We start from the raw sequence: 27,169 nt of genomic DNA on the forward strand, positions 1-27,169 counted from the left end.
AACAGTTTTCACAAAGCAATCACTCCACATTTGACTTCTCAGTCCTTAAAGTAAACCTGCACAACACCTTCAACAGATGAACCTATGAACTTAAGTTCATAACTCTTCTAGACACTGAAAAACATGGACTTACCAGAGACACTGGTTTTATGGCTCATTATAACAATTTGTAACACATCACACTACCTAATAAACCTTAATTACACACTTCATTTTGAGTGGTCTCCTACAGCAAGTGTGAACCCCTAATGCTTAACAATCTGTCCCAACTTGTGTTTAGACAATCTGGTTACGTTCCCCATACATAAAAAAGAGCTCTGTGAAGCTTGAAAGCTTGTCTCTTCCACTAACAGAAGTTGGTCCAATAGGAGAAATGTTACCTCTCCTACCTTGTCTCTCTCATATCCTAGGACCTATACAGCTACAACACACTGCAAACAATTACAAAATTTTAAGCTATCTAGATATTGTCCCAGCACAGCCCTCCTCAGCCTGAGGTGTTATGATTGCACATGGGACTATTTTCCATTTACTTTTTTTTAGTGTTTTATCCAATTATATGGGAAATAAATCTCTAATGAGAAGTCAAATAGTTTTCATATTTTTCTTTGAAATAAGGGGAAAGGAAAAAGTCCTGACACACAGCTTGAAATCTCTATGCAAAAATTTTGAGCATTTTCCTAACTAGGAAGTAGAGAGTTAGAAATTCACAACTAATTAATATAGTTCCCATTCCCAGCTGAGCAGCAATTCATTAAAAAAATAACTAAGATCTAATGTAATAACAATGAATTACTGTGATCTCTGAATGAAAAATTATTTCAGATCTTGTGCAGTGAACATTCCCATAGCCGACAGTCTTCAGAAAAATTATTGCCTGCACAAAAAGACCTTTTATGAACCACAGCCACTGGAGGACAGGGACACCGAGTGGCCAGATTATTATTTTCTATCTTTTCCCTTTTCCTTCCCGGACTTCAAACTCCTAACCTTGCTTGAATAGAGCACTTTCCCTTTAGTACGGAGGGAGATTTCCCCCTTCCCCATTATTGCTACTTGGAAAGGAGGAGGAGGTTTGGATGCTTTCAGTACTGACAGTTTTATGATGCACACAGTGAGTTATGCCTTCAGAATAAAAGCTTAGGCTACACTGCAAAAACTGTAGTCACACCTTAAAAATCTTGAGATCTGCTCTTTTCTCCTGTCACTGTCATCAGTTTTTTTGAGGATTTAGCGGTGTATATTTAAAACCTCTCTCACAAATTCCTCTCCCTGCCTGGCCCTTTATGCTGGCTGGCAAGGAAGAACGTGCTGTGATGTTCAGAAGGGGAAAGGCCTTGCTTACGATATGCTAAAATCTTAGCATAGGAATATTTTAAGTATTTTTCTCCCCAAACCAAGCAAATCATTGTGACAGACTGTCAATACATTGAACAAACTGTATGGAATTAAGATAACTTTACTGAGTTAAATCAAGCCATAGTGAATTGGAGTTAACAACTTTGGGGTATATTGTATTAAAATGTGATTGTGTACGAGTTGTTGGGGCACTGTATGTACTTTCTCTAGTAGGGAGGGGTGATGATAATGTAATTTCTTCATTATCAACACTTTGAAGCTTGTTCTGAGCTGAAGCTGATAAACCTGTAACCACAAGGATGCCCCTACGGTGGGGTATTAAAAGACACCACTTGCCAGAGCTCACGTAAGAGTTGGGATGAACTCCGGTAAACTTATTAGCATGCGTGTAGATTCTTTTATTGCTTTTCATGTTTTCTCCTTAATGCTTTGTACCTTAAGAATAAAGGAGGCTTGCTTAGAAAGAACTGGGTGGTAACTTATATCTGTAGCAATTACACTGTTTTCTCTTCAGAAATGGATAACAATCAGGTGTCTTAAGGCAACCTGTCTGTTCTCAGAATTACACGGTGGAGAAAAGGGAACTATTCAGCCTGAGAATGCCCTAGTCAGAAATGAAAGACATGCATTTCTCTACCCAAGAGAGGTGACAGGTGGGGAGCTGGAAGCCAAATGTGGGTGCCCTTGCTGTACCATTGAGGAGAAATACAGGTGTCATTGCCCTGAACTGTGACAGAAATAATCCATCCATCCAGGCGTTTCTAAAGTGCCTGTCACCTGGTGAACCCAACACCAATGAAGACTATGTCCACACCAAGTTTCAAACTTTAGCCATATTTTTGCTGCAGACCTGCATATGAAAAGTGTAACTAGAATTTAAAAAAAAAAATAGGAAAATCTTGATTTGTTTCTCCACCCTTGCTGAACTCAAATACAGCCAAAGGGAACTTGAAGCAAGAAGAAAAAGAAAAAAGAAACCGCTTTTAGGCAGAAATCAAGCATGAAAAATTTCAGTTCAAAAAGGTAAATATTTCAGAAAGTTATAAGCAGGGCCGGCTCCAGGCACCAGCCTACCAAGCAGGTGCTTGGGGCGGCGCCTTGGGAGGGGGCGGCGGGCGGGCCGCGCCGGTCGGGGGGGGGGGGGGTGGGGCCGGGGCGCGGGGGGGGGGCCGGGGGGCTGGGGCCGCATCGGGCCGCGCCGCTCGGGAGGGCAGGGGCTAGGGCCGCTCGGGGTAGGGGACGGGGTCTCGGGCCGCTCGGGAGGCGGGGACTAAGGCCGCTCGGGGGCTCGGGCCGGGCCGCTCGGGAGGGTGTGGGTTAGGCGGCGCTCCGCGGCTTAGGGCCGCTCGGGAGGGTCTCGGGCCGCTCGGGAGGAGGAGGACGGGGTCTCGGGCCGCTCGGGAGGGGCGGGGCTAAGGCAGCTCGGGCCGGGCCGGGCCGGGCCGCTCGGGAAGGGGCGGGGCTAGGGCCGGGCTGCGCCGCTCGGGAGGTGGGGGCTCGGGCCGCAGGCCGGGGCTCGGGGCTCAGGCCGCGCCGCTGGGGGGGGGCGGGGGCTAGGGCCGCGCTGCTCGGGAGGGGGGCAGGGGCTAGGGCGCCGCTCCGCGCCGCGTGGGGGGGGGGGCTAGGGCGGTGCTGCGCCGCTCAGGGGGCGGGGGCTGGGGGCCGCGGGGGCTCGGGCTGCACTCCGCGCCGCTGGGGGGCGGCGCTTTTCTTTTCTGCCTGGGGCGGCAGAAATCCTAGAGCCGGCCCTGGTTATAAGCATATAAAATCAGGCTGATCAGATAACTGTTCTACAACCTTAACTACATTGAGTGTGACCAGTGAGCATGATAATTAAGTGAAATTCTTATTTCAAAATGCAATTTTTGTGTATTTATTTTTTCTGAGACAGGATTTATAAGTGTTTTGCTGCACTGCCATCTAGTGTTTATTCAGGGATTCATAAGGCCAGATTCTTGGAGCAACACTGATTTACACTAGTAAAGAAGAAGCCCATTTATTTTAAGGATGGAGGGACCATTATAATCATCTGGTCTGACCTCCTGCGTTACAAAGGTCATAGAACCTCCTAATAATTCCTCTATTGAGACCAACAATTTTAGGTTCAAGTGATGAAGAATCTATCACATCCCTTGGTAAGCTGCTCTGATGGTTATAAAAACATGCACCTTTTTTCCAGTTGAATTTTTGTAATCAACTTCTAGCCATTGGATTTTATTATTTCTCAGTCTGCTAGATTAAAGAGTGCTGAAAGTATTAGGTATCTTCTCCCTGTGTAGGTACTTTTAGACCATGAACTGGTTGCCTCTTAACCCTTCTTCAATAAGCTAAATATATTAAGCTCTGTAAGTCACTCACTGTTAAGAGTGGTTTCCCAAACCTCAAATCATTTTTGTAGCTCTTTTCTGAATCCCTCTCCAATTTTTCAACATCCTTTTAAACAAAACTGGACAAAGTATTCCATCAGTGGTCTCTTCAGTGCCTATCATTGAGTGACCCCTGCTTGAGCACCCTCCTGCAGCAGGCCATGCCACAACACACATACATCTGCCTCAGTTTCCCCTTTATATGGAATCCTCCCTGATTGAACTAACCTCGTTATCTCTAGCCTGCTTCTTGCTTGCTTATATATACCTGCCCCTGGAAATTTCCACTACATGCATCCGACGAAGTGGGTATTCACCCACGAAAGCTCATGCTCCAATACGTCTGTTAGTCTATAAGGTGCCACAAGAATCTTTGCTGCTTTTACAGATCCAGACTAACACGGCTACCCCTCTGATACCCTTTATATGGCCCACCCAAAGGAATACTGTTTCTCACAGTGGCAAATTCAAACCCTTTTATTCATACAAGTGCCACACTCTGCAACTCCCTCACAGTGACAACAGTTCCTCTCAAAACCACAAAGTAAAACAAGGTTACAATGCAGCAGCTCTTCAATCGCCGTCCAGGATCATCATTCCCAGGTCAACCACCCGAGAGTCATTAACTATTCTGTCCCAGTTCTTCCAGGCCCTGTTCCAGGGCCCCCCACTCTTCAGGCCTCCTACCTAGAGTTTCAAGACCTGCTTCTCTCTCATCTGCTCATCACTTTCCCTACAGTGGGGGAAGTGCTTCAGCAGCGGGGAGCAGGAGGAGCCTTTCCCTGCTGCCAGAGTTTTTCCTGTGGTGGGGGGAGGACTCCAGCAGTGAGGAGCTGGTGGAGTTGTTCCCTGCAGTGGGGAAAGGCTCCAAGCAGCAGGGAGCTGCCAGAGTCTTTCTCCACTGTCTTCCCCTTCCCAGAGCCCTTTCTCACTGCAAGGCTGGCATGGAAAGTCAACATTACCATTGGTCTGGGGAGGGAAGGGAGGAGAGCGGTGGTCGCAGATCTGTGCCAGTGCACTGTGCAACAGGAGTGGAGGAGGTATGGCTGCTATTCCAAGCCATAGGTTGAAGTGGCACCTGCACCTGGCTTTTTGCAAGTGGAATGGATTTCTCCCATTTTGAACACTCAGTGAACCTTTCCCTCTGCCACCAACTAAAACCACCTACCAGCAGAAACAAGTTGGCCAAATATTACTCTGGGGGCACACACAACTCCCATTGAAAATAATGGGAGAACCCAGTCACTTGTGAGGGCAGAATTTGTCCCTGATCAACATACTGTTTTCTACAAGTACTTTAGCAAATTTACTTGAGGTGACTCAGCTAGACACAGTGTGAAAATTCATCCGACCCACCTTAGCACTGAAAAACAATAAGCTAAGTTACCATAACATTTCTAAGATGGTAGCTTTCCATTCCTTGCTCCCCAGTACTCCACTAAATGTTCCCAAAATGTCACTTGAGGACCTGCCAGGTTTGAAACCTGAATGTTAAATTCACTTTAGCTTGTAAATTTTTCTCTTTCATTAAAAGAACCTGATGACAGATTTAATTGTGAAAGGCTGATAACAGTGACAGCTGAACCTCTGCCAATCTGATATGGAAGCATATGTTTATCAGCATGCCACACAATATTCTGGTTGAATGTTAATTCAGCTTTGGTCTGCTTCTTAGGACAGGCCATTGCTGACCTCAGAATGCATCATTATCAATGTTGTATATTATATTGAAGAATTACTATGAAAAGTTAGGCAAGAGACCACTACACATAATATTTCAAGATGAAAGAGAAATAATTAATTCTCTTACTGACCAATCCCTGATACTTCATGAATGATTTTTTTTTGGGGGGGGGGGGGGGGAGGGAAATTTATAAGGACATTTAAAAAAACCAACAGAACACATCTCCTGATTCTGTTCTCACAGTGGTATAAACAGAAGTAGCTCTCGAAGTCAATGGAGTTACACATTGTACTTAAAGTGGTCTGAAAAAAGCATATGTGGGGGGATGTATATCATCCCCAAACCTGCCAGTCCCCCTGACCAGCAATTAATTTTGCCCCTCAACTCCCCATATCTGTTTTGCTCCTCTCTCCTCAGCTAAACAGTAAATACTCATGGATTCATAGATTCCAAGGCCAGAAGGGACCACTGTGATTGTCTAATCTGACCTCCTCTATAACACAGTCCACAGAACTTCCTACAACTACTTCCAAGAACGCATCTTTTAGAAAAACATCCAATCTCAATTTAAAAATGGTCAGTGATGGAGAATCCACCTGGCCCCAGGGTAAATTGCTCCAGTATACTACATAATTAATTTAAGGGGTCATTTGACTCAAGCACACTAAAAGTAAAAAAGTGGTTTATGGATAAAGTACACCAACAATTGTAGTTCTAGTGCTCAAATTTGAAATTGTGTAAGTAACTTTTGGATTGCATTTCCCGTGAAAGGTGGGTAATGATCTACATAATTTAAAAGTGACCTGAAATGCGTCTTTAAAAAAATGCTAGATATTCTAAATACAGAATGTGTCCACTAAAAAAATATAAACTAATGCATTTTACAAGGAAACTGTACATCTTTTTAACTGAAGATATGAGTTCAGGGTTCCATGTGTCTCCTGCAGCAGCTGATGACGTCAATGACCTTACTGTCAAGAGCTACTAGTACAGGGGTCGGCAACCTCTGGCATGCGGCTCGCCAGGGAAATCCCCTGGTGGGCCGGGCCAGTTTGTTTACCTGCCGCATCCGCAGGTTTGGCTGATCGCCGTTCCAGGCCAATGGGAGCTGTGGGAAGTGGCGTGGGCCGAGGGATGTGCTGGCCACAGCTTCCCCCCGCCCCCATTGGCCTGGAGTGGTGAACTGCAGCCAGTGGGAGCCGCAATTGGCTGAACCTGTGGACGCAGCAGGTAAACAAACTGGCCCGGCCCGGCAGGGTGCTTACCCATGCTGCTGCGAGCCGTGTGCCAGAGGTTGCCGATCCCTGTACTAGTACATTCGCTTCACTGTTTACACTGCTTTAGATGTTAATTATGTCATCAGCTTTAGCATTGACATCACAGATTCTGGAGCTTAGGTCTTGGCAGATAAATAAACCAGCCAAAAATAAACAAAGTAATATTTTTATCTCTTGGGCACCACCAATGAGCTCCCTGCCCCAGAAAATGTACAGTTTAGGTGCCACACAAGACTTAGCAGGTGAAAGAAATAGAGCAACAGGTTGGGATGGGTTGAGAGGGTGACAGCAATAAAACAGGGTTTAGCGGAACAGCAGAAGTCTTAGTTAGGCAAGTGGTGAGCTAAGACTTCCACTTTTTTGCTCAACTCTGTTTAATTGTTACCTCCCACTCCCAGCCAATTTGTCTGTTTTGTTCTTCTGTGCATGCTCACATTCCAACTGACATAGGGTTGCCAACTTTCTGCTTGCACTAAATAGAACATCCTTGCCCCGCCCCTGCTCACTCCATCCCCCTTCCCTCTGTTGCTCACTCTCCCCACCCTCACTCACTTGCTCATTTTCACTGGGCTGGTTCAGGGGGTTAGGGTGTGGGAGGAGGTGAGGACTCCAGGGTCGGGTCAGAAATGAGGAGTTTAGGGTGCGGGAGGAGGCTCCAGGCTGAGGCAGTGGGTTGGAATGCAAGAGGGGGTGAGGGCTCTGGCTTGGGGTGTGGGCTCTGGGGTGGAGCCAGGGATGAGGAGACTGGGGTATAGGTGGGGACTCTGGGGTGGAGCCGAGGGATTCCGCGGGTGTCTAACTGCAGTGCAGACATACCCTTAGTGAGCAATAGCAGGGACCACTGGGACACTTAGTGTGCAGGACATTAATGCAGGGTCGATTTACACCCCAGCTTGCCACAAACAAAGTGTTCGTTTAGACAAGCCCTCCAAAATGTAGATAGATGTCTTGCTATTTCAGTGGTCTGTATGGACCCTCATGATATGGCGAGAAACTACACGGGGATCTATTCCTAAACATATATACTGAGCTTTGGCTTTGTCAGGATTAACCTGGTAGTATAGTTTTGCCTTGCATTTAAACTAAATCATAAAATACTCACTGATGGATCCTTTGCTGACTGAAAGGGGCAGTATAGCAGTCATTCTCCTCCAGGTCTGGCAGTGTCTCCTTGTCCAGTCTCATAGGCTTTCTAGGTAACCATCCTCGAAACCTGCTGATTTGTCTCTCGATCCTGCAGTACACAAAAGGTAAAATCAAATGAGACGGAGAACAAGCAGTGCCTGCTTATCCATTAACATTAAAATCAGGCAAAGAGAAACGTTACTTACAACTCCCTCACCCCTCCCACCCCACCCCCCCACAAATAAGGAGACTTCAGAATTAACAGTTACTAAGAAGCCAGATATGACATTTTTGAGCCAAAAAGTGTCCTCAGATTATGAATAACCAGAATTTTGTAGAGCAGTGTCTTCTTATTTGTGTCAGCAGACGTTATGGTACATGATGCTGTAAATCGTAACAAAACTCAGTAAACTCTTGGCAACTCTCTAAGGTTTCATTTCCTGGGCTTTTCAGAAAGCCTAATTTCTCTGTGGGAATTAACTGACGCACTACACTCAGGACAAGTAAACATTAGGATTGCAGAGACCAGGACAGACAGCTTTGGCAACAGAACCCCAGGAAAATAAAAAACTTTCATTGCTATTTACCACAGACTCGTATAGCACACAGGGGGCTATCAAAACAAAGCATTTCATTAATTTGTTTCAACTGCAACATCTTGAGGTACTGCACACTTCATCAAATCTCACTACTCAAAGCACATGGCTTGAGAGCTGACAGCAAAGCCAGTTCTCGCATTTAATAATCTCGCTTCAGCAGGTGAAAACAAACAGAGGCCAAGCAGGTAAAGAAGGCCGGGTTTATCTGCAATGCACTCGTTAAAAGATACACACAGTCACCAAGGGAAGGGAAAGAATTACAGATGATTGGGGGGTAACATTCTAAATCAAAACCAACTCCAAACAAAAATGCTACAGAGAAAACACAGATAAGAAATTTACTTTGCAAAACATGTTTTGCTTTCTCAAGACCACTTAGCACCTTAACATCTACACTATTACTTCCTGTGTGTAAAAGACATGGGCCCCAATCCTGCAAAGACTTACCCAGTATTTAACTTAAAGTATATAAAGAGCACCATACATAGGATTATTCACATGCTTAAAGCTAAGCAGGTGAGTAAGTCTTTGCTAGACAGGCAGAGGGACTGATCCAATACCATCTGAAGTCAACGGGAGTGCTTCCATTTGTTTCAGTGACTGTTGGGTGAAGCCCATAGTTTGGAAATTTAACTGCCCCTTCTCCTCCCATCAAAAATCAGCTAAACAGCTCCACAACCCAAACAAATGTTATTGAGATTTCTCTGTTGTCATCTCTGGTCAAAAGGGTTCGAGATATTCCTACTGAAGTAGTTGAGAGTGTGGGAAAATTACTCCAAATTACTCCAAAATCCCATTCAAAATAGAAAAAAAAAATAGCAACTTTCATCCTCTGCTCCTCAATTCTGAAACTGGAGTCACTTTTGTGTCTTCTCTAAAGGTAGGTAAATACTTACAAACTGTTATTCACAAACACGGGATCAAATTTTTAAACACATTTACTCTGCCTGTGTTTGTGGGTCTTGTGTGTTCTCTTTCTGTGAGCAATCTAGTGAATGAGTTTACCATTAGGACTGCTTGCCAAACGAGGAAACATTAAGTGAACGTAGCAGAATAGATACAGAAAATAAATTTTAAATTCTTAATTGTACATGTTTGCACTGAAAGCTTGATTCTACAATGGATTTGGAAGGTGTAATTTCCAGCTGGAGCAGACACACCTACATTAGCTCTGACAGAGCTAGCCTACTAAAAATAAAAGGTGTAGCTGCAGCAACTCAGCCACGTACCTTTGGTCTCAGATAGGATTGCATTTCAGGTGACAAGCCCATGCTGCCCCTTGCACTTCCATTTTTAGTGTGCTAGCTTGATCAGAGCTAACATGAGTATGTCAGGTCAAGCTGGAATTTATACCTTCCAGCTCTAGTGTAGGCATACCCTAAGAATTACACTCATCCAATTAGAATACAGCAACAATATATGGAGATATACCTATCTCAGAGCTGGAAGGGAGCCTGAAAGGTCATTGAGTCCAGCCCCCTGCCTTCACTAGCAGGACCAAGTACTGATTTTTGCCCCAGATCCCTACATGGCCCCCTCAAGGATTGGGCTCACAACCCTGGGTTTAGGAGGCCAATGCTCAAACCACTAAGCTATCCCTCCCCCCACACTACCATGTGACCAGCTCAAATGGTGAATCTCAAATACTCAAAGCAATACTTGCAGTGACTAGTTCATGAACAAAACACAGGCAGTGCTTAATTTGTAAGGAAGGACATGCCAAGTTAGGTGGGCAGAGACTGGTGGCTGCTGGCCAGGTGCCAAGCTCTGAAGGCAGCACCACTGCCAGCAGCAGTGCAGAAGTAAGGGTGGCATGGTATGATATTGACACCCTTACTTCTGCCTGCTGCTGGCAGGGTGCTGCCTTCAGAGCTGGGTGGCCAGAAAGCGGCAGCTGCTGGCCAGGAGCTCAGAGGTGCTGGGGCTATGAACTGCCAAGCCTAGAGTTGGCAGGAGTCAGACTCAGCAAGCCCCAGCACAAATGAAGCACTGAACACTGGCTGAAATATGTTAATCTAAAACATTCATTGAATAATCTTGAACAAACAAATCTGTTTAGACACAATTTTCAAAATGGGAAAAATGGATAAATTAAATATTTGAACTGAGTTTGAAAATAACTTCCCCAGCTTTAGCACCCACCAAGTTGTAGCAGACTAATTTATCATTATTAATTGTTCTTCTAAATTAATAGGGTTTGCTTGCAGGGATAACACTTTTATTCCAAGCCATCCTTGTGCTTACTTAGGGTAACCAGCATTTATACTTGCTGACCCAGGACAGAAATTGAGAAGTATCTGAGTCTTAACCAGGAGTTTGTCAGGGATTTTTCAGGGATGTGTTATTTTTCTGTAACCCCCACCTCCATAGTGGGGGTACATTGACACCACACTGCCAAGAAATAGGGTCAGAGCTGCAGGAGCCATATCTACTGTGGCAGCACAGAGCTTCCACACAGAAGGCCTTGTACTTCATGCACATTGTTTGCAAGGTCAAAGGGGTATCCCAAGATGATAGCGGGGAAGTTTTCCCTCACAGGAGTTAATCTCCTTGGACCTGCAGCTTTTCCTGCAGAGGGAAACCGGACCCAATATTACTACATTTTGTGTTAGTTTAATGGCGATGGGGGTGGGAAGAGGAGGACAACACAAATGTCTTCAAACATCCAGTTTCATGCTTATAAATTGAGTAAAATCATCTGGATTTTCAAGACTATTAGAAAGCTCATTAATCTGCAATCCTCCCCATTCATCTTGTAAGACAATGTGCACATTTGAGATATGTCTGCTGTACGTTTATCTCAGCACTCACAGGGCTAACTTAAGAACAATAAATTATTCATATTGATTTCACACTGAGCACGTTTGGAATCTGATTGGTTTGTCATTCACAAAGTTCTGATTCCTTGGCACGCTCAGCGGACTCATTCCTTCCCTGCTGACACAGTGCTCTCAAGGGGATGCATGCTCCAACAGGTCTAGAATATATTGCCACCCTCTCTCCTCTGACAATCAAAATGATCAGACTCTTAGAAGATGCCTTCATGCTGCTTTAGCATGGCCACCAGCCACTGATGCAGGATTTTACTTCACGCTGCTCTCTCGCTCGCTCAAAAAAGCAGGGAGAGGCAAAGTGTTGACAGACTGTCCTTCATTCAACACTCAGACAAGAAGAGTTAAAATGTGTTGTGTTTCATTTCTTCTTTGAGGCTAATCTATGGCTCATTAGCATTACACATATCAACCGGGTAGCTTTCACTACATGCCATATGGAACAGTAGGTGATACTGAAAAGAATACAATATAGTAATAATCCTTTCCCAAAATGGGATATTGAGGATCTGGAAAGGTTCTGAGAGCATGGCTATACTAGAGTTAGAAGGTATAAAATCCTGCTCAAGCAAACATACCTACACTAGCTCTGAGCTAGCTAAAAATAGAAGTGCAGCTGTGGCAGCACGAGCAGCGGAAGGGGCCAGCCATCCCGAGTATGATTCCGTTCAAGACCATAGGTACTTATTCGAGGTGGATAGACTATCCTGCCGCTCACATCACTGAAGCTACACTTCTGGTTTTAGTGCAGCTAGTGAAGGTATATCTACTTACACTGGAATTTACACTTTCCAGCTCTAGTCTAGTCATACCGTTAAACAGTGGAAAACTGCAAATTTAAAATGATACATATAGTTAAACCAGTTTTTAGAGTTAGAGAGGTAAGATATGCAATGGATAGACTTCCAGTTGAGACTAGCTGCTAGCATGAGCAGAGAAAACTTTTTTGACATATCTGTCATTGGCAGGGAAATGGACTGGATGACTTAATACAGCAAAACTTTGCACATTTCTAATGTCTAGGCTTCTTCACCAGGAATCACTGTTCACTATGGCTTGAGCTTCCGATGTGGGAACATGCAAGAGTTGAAGTCTATTTAGGCCCTGATTAAGCAAGGACTTAAGCAAGTGATTAACTTTAAGTATGTGCTTAAGTGCTTTGCTGAAGGGAGCCCTAAGTGGATAGCATTTGGAAAACAGAGAAGCACACACAGCTACCGACACAGAAAGAATTCATTCTCACTAGTTATGTGTGGATTACTGTGCCTTTTAGAGCAATATAAACCATAATGAAAAAAAGGCAGGAAAAAATCACATAAGAAAAATTAACTGATGTCCCTCTCCTGAGCTCCTTTCTCAAAAACATTGCAGGACTTACAGGTGACCACCTAAAAGTGCAGCGGCTTAGTTCAGCTAGCATTTCAAAGTTCAGATTCTTTCCCAAATTTATCCCAACCTCGCCTGTGACTCTCTATTTCCGGTCCCCACAAAACTCCCTCTTGGCCAAAACAGATACCTATTACCCCAACCTCCTGGAAGAGGAAAATGGGCTGTTTGGTCTCCTCCCCACCAAAGGAATGATCTTTGGGTAAGGAGTGTGGAGGATGACAGGAGGTGTGCACATCTATGTTGGGATCCCCTCACTGGGGTCCTGTCACAGTGTGAGCTGTGTGGGTAAGGGCTTAAGCAATCAAGCTGTGGCCTGTACCTGAGTCATGTGACCAAGGATCACATGACAACAACTGGAAGGTGGGACCTCCTATAAGATGTTCATACAGTGAGGGAGACCTGCAGGGAGTACAGGAAGTTTCTCCTGATACAGAGCAAGGATGGTGGCAGGTTAAGGGAGCTTGCCAGGATTCTGGCACAGCCCCTAAAAGGAAGGCTATGAGATACCCTACACCAAGGGCAGAAGGACTGAAACCCCTTGGGGGGCTGCAGAGAACCCTATAGGTAAGGGATAAGGATTGCGAGGGCAGCACCTAAAAGGAGGGCTATGGAGAACCCTGCACCGAGGATGTAAGTGATGCAGTTGCTGGAAGGAGGGCTGTAGAGAATTCCGCTGACTAGGAGAGGAATGGTTTAAATCTAGCAGAGCCACAGATACTTTATATTTCTTTGGGCTTGTCAAAAAAAATTCAAACAAAACACTGTCTCATTGGGTTTTGTGAGTTTTGTCAAAATCAAAATTTTCTGTAGGCAAAGACTGATTTTGGCAAAATGTTCCATTAAAAAAATCAAAATGTTTCATTTTGGGTCAACATTAATCTCAGTGTTTCGCTGAGCTGCCACAGTGCTTCATGGGAGTTGTAGTTCCAGATCCTTCATGCCCTCGTTCTCCCCTATAGGGCTATATTTCTCATGATGCACTGCAGTTTCTCCCTGTGGCTGGCCACCATGGTGTGCCACATGGGACTCCCATGATGTTAATGATGTCAACAAACTCAATAAAAAAGAAGATTCAGAGTTTCAAATCAAAATTTTTGGAATTTTTGTTCCAAGAAATATCAGCACTTTTAAATTTCAATTCTGAATGAAAACAAATGGACAAAAATATTGGAATTTCTTGTGGTATAGAAATTCCATTTTTTAAAATCAGCTCTAAAGTTTATTTTGTGTTATGATAATAAAACAGACAATAAGAGGGAGAACGTTATTTAAAATGCCTGGGCGCATCTGTGTTTGTCTGAGGGGGAAACTGGCGGCAGGATGACTGTTGTGCCATGCTGCAAGGTGTCTGCACTAGACTGCACCCTGAAACACGTCCTTTATCAAAATTGCCCAAACTTCAAAAAAGCTTTGGGTTTAGCTCAAGAAATGGACAAACGTTCAAGTAATTTCTCATTTTAGCTGAACCTGTCCCCATTGCCTCATACTGGAGTTGTATATTAGTGTTCTACAGAACTGGAAATAAATCTGAACACCTTGACATTTGTGCTTGTTTTTCTCCAGGATTTTTTGTTTGGCTGGTATTTTTGTCTCAAGGAACTATTTATAGGGCTGAAATAATATGAGATCTAGATTTAGCCAGGTATTTTCGTCAGCCAGGAACTTAAACGCTATAAAAAGACCAGATCACTCATTACACTGGGCTCAAATGGCACGCTGACTCATTAAGCAAGCAAATGAAAACACAAAATTGAATATGAATACACACACACACAAAAGAACCTATGCACGCTCCTTCCATGTGTGCCATTATTTTGGTTAAACCAACCATGTGCCTTTAATTACAATCCAAATCAACTCAGTGCCACTCAATTGTGAAGATTGGGGTAGCAGGAGAGAGACTCAGTAGTGACTCCATTCATGCACTGCATCAGTTGTGGAGCAGGAATGTTTTTATATTCAGTGCAAGTGGTCATGAAACACTAACTCTTTCCATCTGGCCAAAAACAATATGTTGCTTCAGGTATGCAATATCTGCCCATTTTCTACAGTGTAGATGTCAGGGAATGAAGACTTTGATAGCACTTTGTGGCTGAGTTTATCCCGGGCTCATAAAACTCCACTAATACCTTCATACTTGACATTGCTTTAGAAAAATTGTTGACCTTCTGAGATTCTAAAGTTACCAAACCCTACAGCACTTATTTGGGGGATGGGGAAGTCACAAGCTTTAGAGGGACTCGTATTTATAGCATCTGTCCACCAAGGAAAAGGTTTGTATTCCATGGAGAGATCATCTACCAATGAAACAATGTGTTTACTATAATGTTGATACCACCATACCATCAGCAGAAAATAATGGGATTTAATATCATAATAAAGTAAAAAGATTGAATTTTTAATAAATTCCAAATAAACTTGTCAATCTACAGTAAATTATCTTTACCTGTAAAATATTCACCTTCTATCAAATCTGCAGTGTGAAGCACCTATCACTCTCGAGCAGGAGTTTTCAAAAGTGCCCAGTGTTGTCTACCTCTGCTCCCGTGGAAGTCTGTAACAAGTTGGTTTGCCTATGTTCTGGAGAGCCCGGGGCTAAGCCAGAGCTGATTACAAAGCCTGGGTGGAATCCGGTGATCCCAGGAAGCTGCGGGGGATAGGGGGTGGAGTTGAAAGAGTCACTGAGATTGCAAGAAGCAGGAGGAAGCTCTCTAAATTGGGAGACCTGGGAGAGACCCTGCCCAAGAAGCAGAGGAGAGACTGAGCCTCAGCGAGGAAGGGTCTGTGCTCATCTGAAAAGGGGTGAAGACTGAGTCAGTTTGTATTTTGTTCTGAAAGGGTTTGTGTTGGACTACTGAGCGAGGGACACTGAATGGGATTTAGGGGCCTGGAGGGAGGGGACGACAGTGTGCACCAGGCAGCTCCCTGGGGTCCCTTCTGGGGATTCTTTGAACTACTTTGTGAACTCCGACTTCTTAAAGGGCCCCTGAATAGATGGGCCAGCAACAGAGGCAGGGTGCTGTAGAGTGACCTCTGTCCATGAGGGGGTGCTCAAGAGGCAATAAGCAGCCATACCACTACAAAATCCATGGGAGTTTCACTATTAACTTCCAGGAGTGAAGAGTATGACCAGTGCTGAGCACTTTTGAAAATTCCACCATCATGCAGCCACTAAATACCTATATACAGACCAATCCTTGCCAAACTGGTACATTTCTACAGTATTTTGAGACATTTTTGCTTAGTTGGCCAAGAAAATACTTGAGTCAAACAAAAAGGGTGAAAATTGTGAAGATTATTTTACAAGTTAGATACAAAACATGCATCAAACACGTCTTTAAGGCATTTGGCAACTGGGCAGAAGCGCTTCAAGGCAGAGATCTTGGGAAAGATTCATCTCTCATGTTACTGAATTGATTTCAATGGAGTTACACCAGAGATTAATTTGGTTCATTGTCTATTACTGTAAAGCACTATGCAACGGACAGCACAATAAATAAATAACACTGACATCAGCACCAGAGAGGAAGGGCGTATTGCTGAAAGTGAATAATAAATAACAGATTCTAATGATATTGTTAGCCTCCCAAAATTCCTTACTAAGCTACATGGGAGGAGAAATAGCTGCAATTGTTGCACTGAAAAAGCTTCTTCCATTTTAAAAGATTCTACCAGTTTGAGATTCCCTATAGTTAAAATGGGAAAAACTGGTAAAACTGATAATCTCTCTCTCAAATGGTAGAAACCTTGAAAGTGCAACCACTGTGTTTGCAGGAATGGTAGGCTTGAATGTACATCAATAACTCTCCTTACAACTTGAACCTTCCCAAGAGTTTGACTATGAAGTCTGATCTGCCAAAGAAATACACCAGCTTGAGTGATTTACCAACCTGTTCATGAACTTGTGCCGGCGGTGCAGGTAATAGATTTTTCTCCTGGAAGAACAGCAAAAATGAAGCCAGTCGAGAAGAAAACCCATCGTCAGTTACAGTATGAACTAGCAAGGAAGGAAATTGAAGATAGAAGCCTGTAAGAGGTGGAGGAAGAGACTAAAAAGAGAGATTAACAGAACTGTCACAGGAGCCCAAGACAAATTCTGGCACTGTTTGAATTGCAGGAAAGTAATTGTTTTTGTCATTACTTTTTTCTTTCTGCTGTTTATAATGCCTGGAGGACACGGATTCAGAGGCATTTCGGTTTCAAAGGATTCAGCAAATGGATGTCTGTTCTTTACAAGGCAAATACAAATGTGAATAAATTAAACTGTATGCTTTTAACATCAATTATTGAATCATTAAATATAGCATTGGACAACTTACATGTTGTTTAAATAGGGGAATGTTTAAAAAGCCAGGAAAGTGGAAACCAAAGCCTGACACTAAACTATAACATCACACATGCAGTATTTATCAGGACAAATGCTGGCTCTATGGGAAATAACCTCCCCCCGCAAACAGATGAACATATAGACTGCACAAGCAAAATTAATATGTGCTTGGCACATGCCCCATGTGCAGCCCACTTCTCCCACCCCTCATATCAGGCATAGCTAATTCCTCTTGTAAATTGAATAAGCCGTGTGTGTGTATGGGCAGGGGTGGCGGAGGGATGCATGCATAGGGATCAGTGAGGAGTCAGGAGTGTACAAGTATAAGCATTCTGACCACACCCCCTCACTCCTATGACCCAACCCCAGGTTACCCCTTCCTGGCTCTTGTCACAGAGGGCCTGCAGAACAACATCCCTATCAGCTCCGGTTGGAGCCAGAATGGGGTGTCCAGGTTCCACCCCATTCTCCTGCTGCTGGTCGTTGTTCTCTTGGTACGCTCCTGTGCACAGTGCCTGCCAGAATTTGGCCCATTGCCTTCAGCATCTTAAAACATTTAAAAAATTTGAGGGCAGTTCAGGTGTGGGTGTCTTAATCTTCCTTACAGCAAGATTTGGATGGCTTATTGAACTCCAGTCTCCTGCTCCTTAGTTTGACTTTGTCATCCACTGGAAGTCATTGTTAACCCAAGGCAGTTTCTATGTATTCTGAAATGTTCCATCATTTAATGCTGATCTATACCAGTTCTGGAAAATGAAGGGTTCACACCACACAGCTCATTCTGCATATCTGGACATATTTTAAAATAGCATAGCAATATCCATTAGTGCCTTAGAAGCAATTATGTTTGGCAAGTTTTGAAAATAAAAGCTGTATTGCTGCTTTAAATGATAGAGGTATGAAAATTAGTTATCAATTTCAATTACTTTCAGCATTTAGAATTTAAATAATGTAAGATATTTTGCAGATCATTAGAGCCCAGATTGTGGAGTAGATTTTCAAAAGCACTCCATGTTGACTTAACACTACCCCTAGTCAGGCCCCAGGGCAGAACAGTCAATGGGCCCTCATGCACACAGAAGCCATGCCCAGTTAGCTGCCGGCTTCGCTGCTGGGCGTGCTCTTCCGGCACAGCCAGGGCTTCGCCTTGCCCACCCAGTAGGGTTGCCAACTGTCCAATTGTGCAAACCCAAATACCCTTGCCCTGTCCCCTGCCCAGCCCCTTCCCCAAGATCATGCCCATTCCCGCTCCTTCTCTGAGGCCCCGCCCCCTGCTCACTTCATCCCCCCTCCCTCAGTTGCTCGCTCTCCCCCACCCTCACTCACTTTCAGCCAGGCTGGGGCATGGGGTTGGGGTGAGGGAGGGGGTGCGGGTCAGACTCTGGGAAGGAGTTTGGGTGCAGGAGGAGGTGTGGGGTCTGGGAGGGAGTTTGGGTGCGGGAGGAGGTTTGGGCTCTGGGAGAGAGTTTGGATGTGGGAGGGAGTGCGGGCAATGGGAGGGAGTTTGGGTGCAGGCTCTAGGCTGGGGCAGGGGGTTGGGGTGTAGGATGGGGTCAGGAGGTCGGTGCTTACTTCGGGTGGCTCCCAAAAGCGACTGGCACACCCCTCTGGCAGCAGCTCCTAGGTGGGGGACCCAGAGGGTCTCCGCGCACTGCTGCCCACAGGCACCGCTCCCGCAGCTTCCACTGGCCGCAGTTCCCAGGCAATGGGAGCTGTGGAGTTGGTGCTCGGGGCAGGGGCAGCACACGGAGACCCTCTCTCTAGGGGCTGCTGGGACATGCCAGCTGCTTCTGGGAGTGGTGCACAGTGAGGGTGGTCTGAAAGCCTGCCTTAGCCCTGCTGCACTGCCGGTGGCAGCTGGGGGCCCCTAGGCCCTATTAAATCGCCCAGGCCCTTGGGCAATTGCCCCCTTTGCACACACCCCACCCCCATCCATGGGCCTGCCCCTAGTGAAGTCAATGTTAATTCTCCCACTGAATTCAGTGGGAGCACAGTTAGGCCAATGCTGAGTGCTTTTGAAAATGCTGCCTAGTCTGGCCCAAATTTTCAGAAGTGTCTACTAATGTTGAGACACAAAAGACCTGGTTTACAGAAGTGCTGAGACTTAAGTTATGAGGAACTGCAAGTGCTCAGGAGCTCTGAAAATCAGGGCATAGGTGTCTCAGATTAGGCACCGAAAACAAAAGCCAAGGCAGCTAAATGTTGGCCTTTGTTTTTACAATATAAACAGTTAAGTTACTGTTAAAATATTTGGCATAAAACTTTTAAGCAAAAACTTTGTCTAATACACATGTTTGCAGTAACATTGCAGTGACTTCATATTATAGATTACTGGCATAATACTTTGCAATGGCTGTGCAAAGAATGAAGCCATGAACAGGTAGCACATCAAAGAACCACTGAATGTCATTTTTAGTTTTTAAATATAAGCTAAACGCATGTTGAAAGTGCTGTCTATGGAAAATGGCGACTTCTGGTAAGCAAGCTAGACCAGGAAGGCCCAGGTTTTCTACCCAAAATTTTACTTTTTGCTGGATCATGCTCCCACCTGACAAACAAGAGCTATTATAGTTTATTGGGCCAAATTCATCCCACTTTTATGCCAATGAAATCAGTGGTGTTACATTGGGTGAACTTGGCCCATTGTCTTAACATTGTAGCACACTTTAAATACCCTTGCAGTCATTCATGATACAATTTACATTGTTTTTCCTTTTTAATGTTAAAAAGGCACAGAAAGGAAAGTTAAACAAGGCTAAAGAATTCTGAGGTTTGTCTTAAAATGAAAATCCTACTAAATGCAGATTGAGCCTGAACACCTGTCCTTAAGTCATCTTTCATTTTCCTAATAACTAAGAGTATGACAACACAACAGGATGTAGTACATAAAAGGCACATTTTCATCTCGAAATGGGGAGGAGAATATCCACAGAAGTTCTCTGAGGGGCTTTACTCTGGTCTCAATCACCATTTGTGACTCTGGCCTTTCTTCTCCTCTTGCTCATATCAGAGTAAATCAGGAATAACCCCGTTAAATCAGGGGAGCTATACTGATGTAATCTCAGTGAAGTGAAAGGAGAACCAGAACCTCTGAAGCTTTGGGTTTGGTCCATTTAAGCCAAACACTTTACACTATTTTAACGAAGTTTTTATAACAAGTAGAATAAAAGTGATTTTTTAAATATCAGGATTGAAACCCATCATACAAATCATATTTGACAAGAGGGAAAAGTGGGTCTGAATGACCATTTGGAATTGATTTGCCCGTCAGTAGCACAGAATACCATTTCTACTCCTTCAAAGAGAAACTCTAGGTTTCAAAAGAAAATCTTCCATCTGAATTCCAGTCTTCTATTAGATAGAATGCTTATTTATGTTCTGCATTTCCCCAACTACACACTATACAGACAGACAATTTACAGGTGCCGAACATGCCAGATACGTCCAACAGACATGCACCTTCTGTGCTGCCGTACGTACCTGGATCGTCTCGACTGCCCATTGATTTCAAGGACATGTCCATTTAAAAAACAGCAGCGCACGAGTATGCAGGGGGCTCCGGCAGTGAAGGGGTTAAAGGGCCTAAGGATAGAATACCCCATGAAAATAGCTGCGCTGCTATAGGTCGCCTTAATTTAAAACTGCTATTGTACTAAAATTGCAGGCAAATTAACATGAAATATCAATGACTATGGTATCTCTGTCACTCCATTTATATTTTCTAAAGATGTGAGGTATTTCATAGAATAGCTTTTCTGGGTGCATTTCAGTTTTAGTTTTACACTCTCTTTACAGTAAAGCCTGAGCACAAAATGTAACTACACCTACCTGAAAGGCATTCTTACGTTCATTACTTCTGCATATCTGCCCAGGACCTCCCATGGGGCGTGCAACTTCACAAAGATGACATCACTGTTTGTTAAAGATGACTGTAACAGAAAAACAGAACAGCCACCAAGCCAAGTGAGGACCAAAGAACAAAGAACCTTTAACACTGGTCAATTTCCACCACCCACAGATATGTTTCAGAATTGCAAGGATTTCTTCTTTCCACAAATGCACATGTGCACATATAAAACTTCATCCTTAACATTGCTCTGATGATTTCCTTCCAATAAGCTGTCTTCCTCCAGAAAAGTGTATCCATCACAGGGGATGGGCAGGAAGCAATGCAAGATACTCATCTGAGCCTCAGGTTTGAGTGCTTTGCTTCACATGCACTCCTAGCTACAAGGGGCCTGATTACATCTCCCCTCTACAGGACACAAGGACCTCCCAACCCGGGGTCTCTTTTCCAGGTATGTTATACCGCAACAGATATTACCATGTGTGCATGTATATATGTTTTCATGAAAGAAAAAGAATACATGATGAGGTGGTTTTATCAGCATGATCTTGGGCTATCTGCATTCTCCCACCTGGGGAAATACCACAGACTGTAGAGGGTGAGGAGACCTCCCTCCCGCCCCAATCCTTGCAATCCCTGTATCCTTTTCACCTCACCATGGGATCTCAGAGCCAGAGTGACTATCACTCTAACAGAAGCATGTATAGTGGTGCACAGAGAGGGATGAGGGGAGGAATTCAGCTCTGCTGGTGGCCAGGAGGGAAAGCGAGGCTTTGTATAGAGAGGACGTGGGAAATGTAAGGGGTCTGTGGGACTGTGTGGTTGCTGGGGGACAAGACAGGGCATAAAGAGGTAATGAAGACGAATGCTGATAGCTGTCCACGTACCCACAATTTTAGTTGTTCACATACTTTTTAAAAACCTGTGAAATTCCCACAGAACTACTTATAATGTAATTTGTGACAGCCACAGCAGTTCTCTATTAACCATCAAACCCCACCAACACATAACCAGGAAACATGTCTGGAGTTAAAGGGGGCCTGTTCACTGCTGAGGATGAGGGTAAAGATATGGGTGGATGGATATTCCGCAATTATCTGAATTTGATCTCTCAGATGTTAAACATTTCCTCTCACACAGGAGCCTCATAAATCTGTAAGTAGTCAAGAGAAATAAAATGTTTCCTTTATCGGATGTGGTTTGTTTAACTGATACCCTGCAATGTGATTGCTGTAGATTTATCTGTAGAAAATCTAAACAAAACACATTTGGAGGGTTTCAGGCTTCTTCTGAGGAAGAGGATGAGTGGGAAATTATTCATATAAAAGTCACATTCTCACAGTAGTTATGAATAGTTAAAATTCATGAGGAAAAACATTAGAAATTCTAAAAGAAAAAAAGAAAAGTGGATGCAAAACAAAACTGGACCGGGAAATAAAAAAACAAAATGCAGCTGTCTTCTACACTGAAGAGAGAAAATAGGTCCCAATAAAATACCTGACAGAAAAGATCCAGTGAATCATCTTAGCTACATAAATATTTCAATGGATAGCTTCTGTTAATCTTCTCTTCTTTAGATTAGTAATTAAATACTGTATCTCTCTACTTGTAAGTGCTTTTTCTGTGCTTCATCTATGGCTTTCTCCTCCAGGATATAATTAGTGAGTAGGTGGTATATATACTTAGTACCGTGTTTGCACGGTTGCAAAGAAGCAACAGCTAATGGTGAGTTGCTGTCAATTTAGATCTCCGATCTTTATGAAAAATCCAAAGCATTTATTGATGATAATATTCAGTATCAACCTACAGGTCACATCTTTCTGATTACTAATACTATGGAGGCCTGTACCACAAATACATTTTTCCTCCCCAAACCTTTTCCACAATCAAATCTTTCCTTTTCGCTGGTCGGGCCAAGTTTACTGGGATCAGTTTCCAAACCTGGGGACCTTAATAGGATATCGCAGTCTTGCATCCCGATGCTCAAATTGACATTTTGACATGTAGAATGGGCATTTATATGCCTAAATTCTGAAATGTGCACCCAAATGCAGGATGAACGTGGCATTCATGGCGGCCCACATTTGAAAATTGAGTTGAGTCTCCTGTTGCCCAGTTCAGTACAGAGTGCTAAGAAAGAGCACAGCAGAGCAGCCAGAGACAAACCTCAGGCTGCCCTGCCATTCCTCCCCTCCACATATACAACTATTTAGAAAGCTATATAAAGAGGAAATTTCTAGACTGCCCTTGGGAGGAAGCAATAGCTCACCCCAGCCTTCCCGAGAGTTTGGCCATATGGCCCTTGGAAAGAGATGTTTAACACCACCTATATTTGCATTTTTCATGAATAAACGTATTGGGCTTGATTCACTTTTACAGTTGCAAAGCGGTGGCAATTGTATCACCCTGCCTCAGCAAGGTCTTCTGCACTTCTGGGGGATGCAGCCTCCAGGGAGGCGAGTTGAGTGTTTTCACTGCCTCCTCCCTAAGGTTTCTGCTGCCTAGAGAGGGCAACTTTTCTTCCCACTGGGACATTACAGGAGCTCCAGACAGGAGCAGGAATGCCTCGAATCAATGGACTGCCCGGCTGCACTGGTCACACAGCCCCAGTCAGTCAGTCCCACCCAATTTTCAGGCTGTGCTAACGCTTCATGAGCTCCCTAGTATACAGGGGAAGTGGGCAGCTGCTTTTCACGGTGGACTTTCTACCTCTAGGAGCTGTGTGCCTCAACCATGCCAGTGAAAGCCATGGTAAAGCAGGGTAAGTTTAGCCCTTTTCCTTTATTACTTGATATAAAATAAATTAACTTTATCAGCATGAAAAACATGAAGTACTCAAATCACTCCAATCCAAAAACCAAGTCTCTTGCATGCTACTGCTTGAAAGAGCGCATTACAACCAGAAACAAAATATTAAAAAAAAAAATCAGAAAGAAAGAACTTCCCCACTCTTCCCATTGACAACTAGGGCTTTCCTCATTAAAAAGTAAGCAGCAGGTAAAGTCAATTTTTCACATTATTGACACAAAAAATAATGCAACCGTACTCCTCTCTGACACATCGAAACCATATTTATCAACGGGAACAGTCAGCTGGAAAGTGATGGGAAGATGATCAGCAAATGCAAACCTGGGCAATGAAACTCATGGGAACAGGAAAAAGATAGGGAGCCTATAATCACTTGTTTGGATCAGAGCCGGGGCACTAGTGACTAAAGCTTGTCACCAGATGATAACTGTCTGGTGGTCAGTGGTACTCCCAATCCAATCCTTAGAGGAGAGTAAAAATATATTTCTCTTAGTACCATTGTTGGCAGTCTTCAGAAGGGCCCAAACTGAATGGCCAAGGAGACTTGATTAGTACAGCTGGTCAGGAGAAGAAAAATGGACTTTTCATTTAAAAATAACAACAACAAAATCCCACACAAGCAAAAAACAACCCATGTTTTTTGGTTGAAAACTCAAAATTTTGGGGCAAATTGTTTTTTCATAAATCTCAAAAATTTTAGTGGCAAGCAGACACTTTCACTAAAATTTTTGTCTAGTTGAAAACCCAATTTTCTATAGAAAAACAGCTCTGACAAGTCCTTTTAATTATCTCTTACATTTAAATCTAAAAGCTTCCAGTTCCAGCCTCCAAAACAGGCCAGCATGGACACTTTCATTGCTTCTGTGTAGCACAAATAATGGACTTCAGTCACCAGTGCCATCAACCTACTAATGTCACAAGCATTAAATTTGTTGTCTTTTTCTTTTTTTTAATGGAAAATAGAACTGGCTTAGAATGATCAGATTCTTTTATCCTTGAATGTAAAACTTAAAAAAATGTTTGAAAATTGTATCAAGAAGTTTCCACAACTTGCATGATACCCTCAATTATTTACTAACAATCTTTTCTACACCAGGAGCATTTTGCTGGTACAGTTATACGGGAAGAGTTGAACAGGCTATACCCTCTAATATAAACACAGCTCTATGGGATAAAAGTGCTTACACCATTATAGCTTATCCTGTTTCCCCCAAACTGCATAAGATATACTGGTAGAAGCAGAGTTCTACCTACGGGTTATAACTGCAATCACATTAGAACTTTTAACACCATTGGTTAAAAAAAAAAATAGTCACCCCCCAACTGACTACACTGTTAAACTTTATGTGTAGACCAGGTCTAAATAAACTGATATGAATGGTGCTGAGTTTTCACAGTGATAGGCACCCTAGGCCTAGATAATGACAGAAAGACAGAATTACTCCTGCTGAGACCATTATGCAATAAGTAGAAGAGAAAGGCTACTGCATTTTCTCCTCTCTCTCAAAGTTGGTCTGTTTGCATTAATGATCTTCCATCTGTACAATCAGATTCAATATAGTTTCTTAGAATTGAGTAGTACAGGAAGTACAAAATCCTTAGCTTCCAAGTGTTACGTTGTTACATCAACAGTGCAGAATAATTAGTAAGTATTGTAGAGTGAACTACTGAAAAAAGCAAAGAAACCAAGCACTCGTATTGATTACTGTTCTGCAAACCTGCAGTAAAATCCAAAGAGGCAATGTCCTAAAATTGGAGGAAGGATAAACTAGTGCCAAAATCTCTAAAATATGCATACACAACAATCTAGGTAATTACTGTCCTGTCAATATGCCTTAGTTCCAGGCAAAATATTATATTAATATAATAGGCAGATGGATTAAAGAAATTTAAGAAATAATGGATAATGTCTTCTTTAAGGCCTAGATCATGATAAATATTTTCAATAATATTACAGGTTTGGAGAGCCAGGGGAATAGAGTGCACACAGTTTTAGTAAAGCCTTTGACTTGTAGGAAAACTGTAGAGAAAATGAAGTAGTCTTATTATCTGGATAAGGACACAAATAGGATGATTTTTAAAAAATTGCCCAACAAAAGAAACAGGTAGTTATTAATAGAGTAACTCTGAAACGAAGAAACTCAGCCACAGCACTACTTTGTAAAATAATTTACTGAGAGTGTGAAATCCTGTTATGAAACTGGGACATAAAGTTAAATTTTATCTTTGTACAACTTTTCCACCAGTTCAACTCCAGTGATGTTAGCAACACCGGAAACCATTGCATAGACAGGCTGCTGGCTTTTGCCAGTATATAAGCAATGTATCATCTAATCCTGCTGAGTGCAGGTATAATTGACACAATACTTAAATACCATCAACAGCTGACAAACTCTGAACATTGCTAACACCAGTGGAACTGACTATGTTGTTAGCAACAGGGACAGATGTTTGAAAACTTGCCCTAGTGTAGACAAAGCTTGAGGGAGCTGATTTGAGCAAAAAGTTAGGCCAGGCCATTTGCCCGAAGTGTGACTAAGATCTCCATACCTGAGTCTATTGTAGAGCAAGGTTTCTCAAACAGGGGTTGCCGCTTTTGTAGGGAAAGCCCCTGGCAGGCCGGGCTGAGTCGGTGTGTTTACCTGCCCCGTCCGCAGGTCCGGTCAATCACGGCTCCCAGTGGCCGCAGATCACTGCTTTGGGCCAATGGGAGTTGCTGGAAGCAGTGGCCAGTACATCCCTCAGTGGAGCTATCTCTAGATGGGAAGAACCATGACCGTGGAGAATGCCTCCCAGCTACATAGCCAACAACTGTGTCTGTACAAAAACTCTGTGAGGATGGGTTGACCCATGTGTCTGTTCCTGTTCCAGTTTTCTTTTGACTCAGGACTTTGTTTATCTGCCTTTTAGCAGCTGTGCTGCCCCTGGGATTGCTGGACTTGGTGCTATTTTGAGGAGCTGTCTTTTGACAGTTAATTTTAAATTGTTTAACTCGCTATGTTCCAAATCTACCCAAAGACTCTTTCAGTCTTCTTCAGTTGGTAGCTAGCCATCTTCCCTCTCCACTTCTCCACCATGCATGGGATTCAGAAAGGTTTTTAGGCACCTAGATCCCATTGATTTCAATGGGAGTTAGGCACCTGAGTACCTCTGTTTTGGATTACTATAATTTTCAAATTAGGTATATAATTTTTAGAAGTAAGCAAGCCCATCCCTTTGAAATGGAGGAACCACAATGTCACACTCTGCAGAGCAGTTCTGTGTCCACCGCTGTGGCTAACAGAATCCACATTTTCTTACTGGCCTACTGCAAGCAGTTATTTTGGTTCCCATATTTTTTTTTTTAAATCATGAATAGTTACTTAAGGGAGGGAGTATTGAAACCCTTTGGGCTTTAGAATGGCCATATTCCACTGCCTTGTTAAAATAGTGTTCTAAGAGGAAACAGGGACAAGATAAAAGATGTCTCAACATTTATTCAGCATTTCAAGCAGTGTTTAACTTAGGAGTTTAGGAGGCACAGATGAATACAAAACTGTCAAAGCACTAATGAGGAA

General features: G+C 43.4%; 1 protein-coding gene across 3 annotated transcripts in view; it reads right to left on the bottom strand.

Annotated features, from left to right (window-relative positions):
- ANO4 (anoctamin 4) overlaps nucleotides 1-27,169 on the bottom strand; it is a 320,505-nt gene that overhangs the window by 99,654 nt on the left and 193,682 nt on the right. For 2 of the 3 annotated variants that reach the window (XM_039519449.1, XM_039519450.1), the window contains exons 8-10: nucleotides 20,786-20,886; nucleotides 16,521-16,565; nucleotides 7,789-7,920 (exon numbers count right to left, since the gene is read on the bottom strand). In XM_039519449.1, coding sequence (XP_039375383.1) covers nucleotides 7,789-7,920; nucleotides 16,521-16,565; nucleotides 20,786-20,886 — 278 coding nt within the window. Of the gene's footprint in view, nucleotides 1-7,788; nucleotides 7,921-16,520; nucleotides 16,628-20,785; nucleotides 20,887-27,169 lie in introns of those variants that run through there. The other variant, XM_039519451.1, reaches the window with a different exon arrangement.

This window comes from Mauremys reevesii, linkage group 1 (assembly GCF_016161935.1).
Source record: "Mauremys reevesii isolate NIE-2019 linkage group 1, ASM1616193v1, whole genome shotgun sequence".
Taxonomy (NCBI): Eukaryota; Metazoa; Chordata; order Testudines; family Geoemydidae; genus Mauremys; species Mauremys reevesii.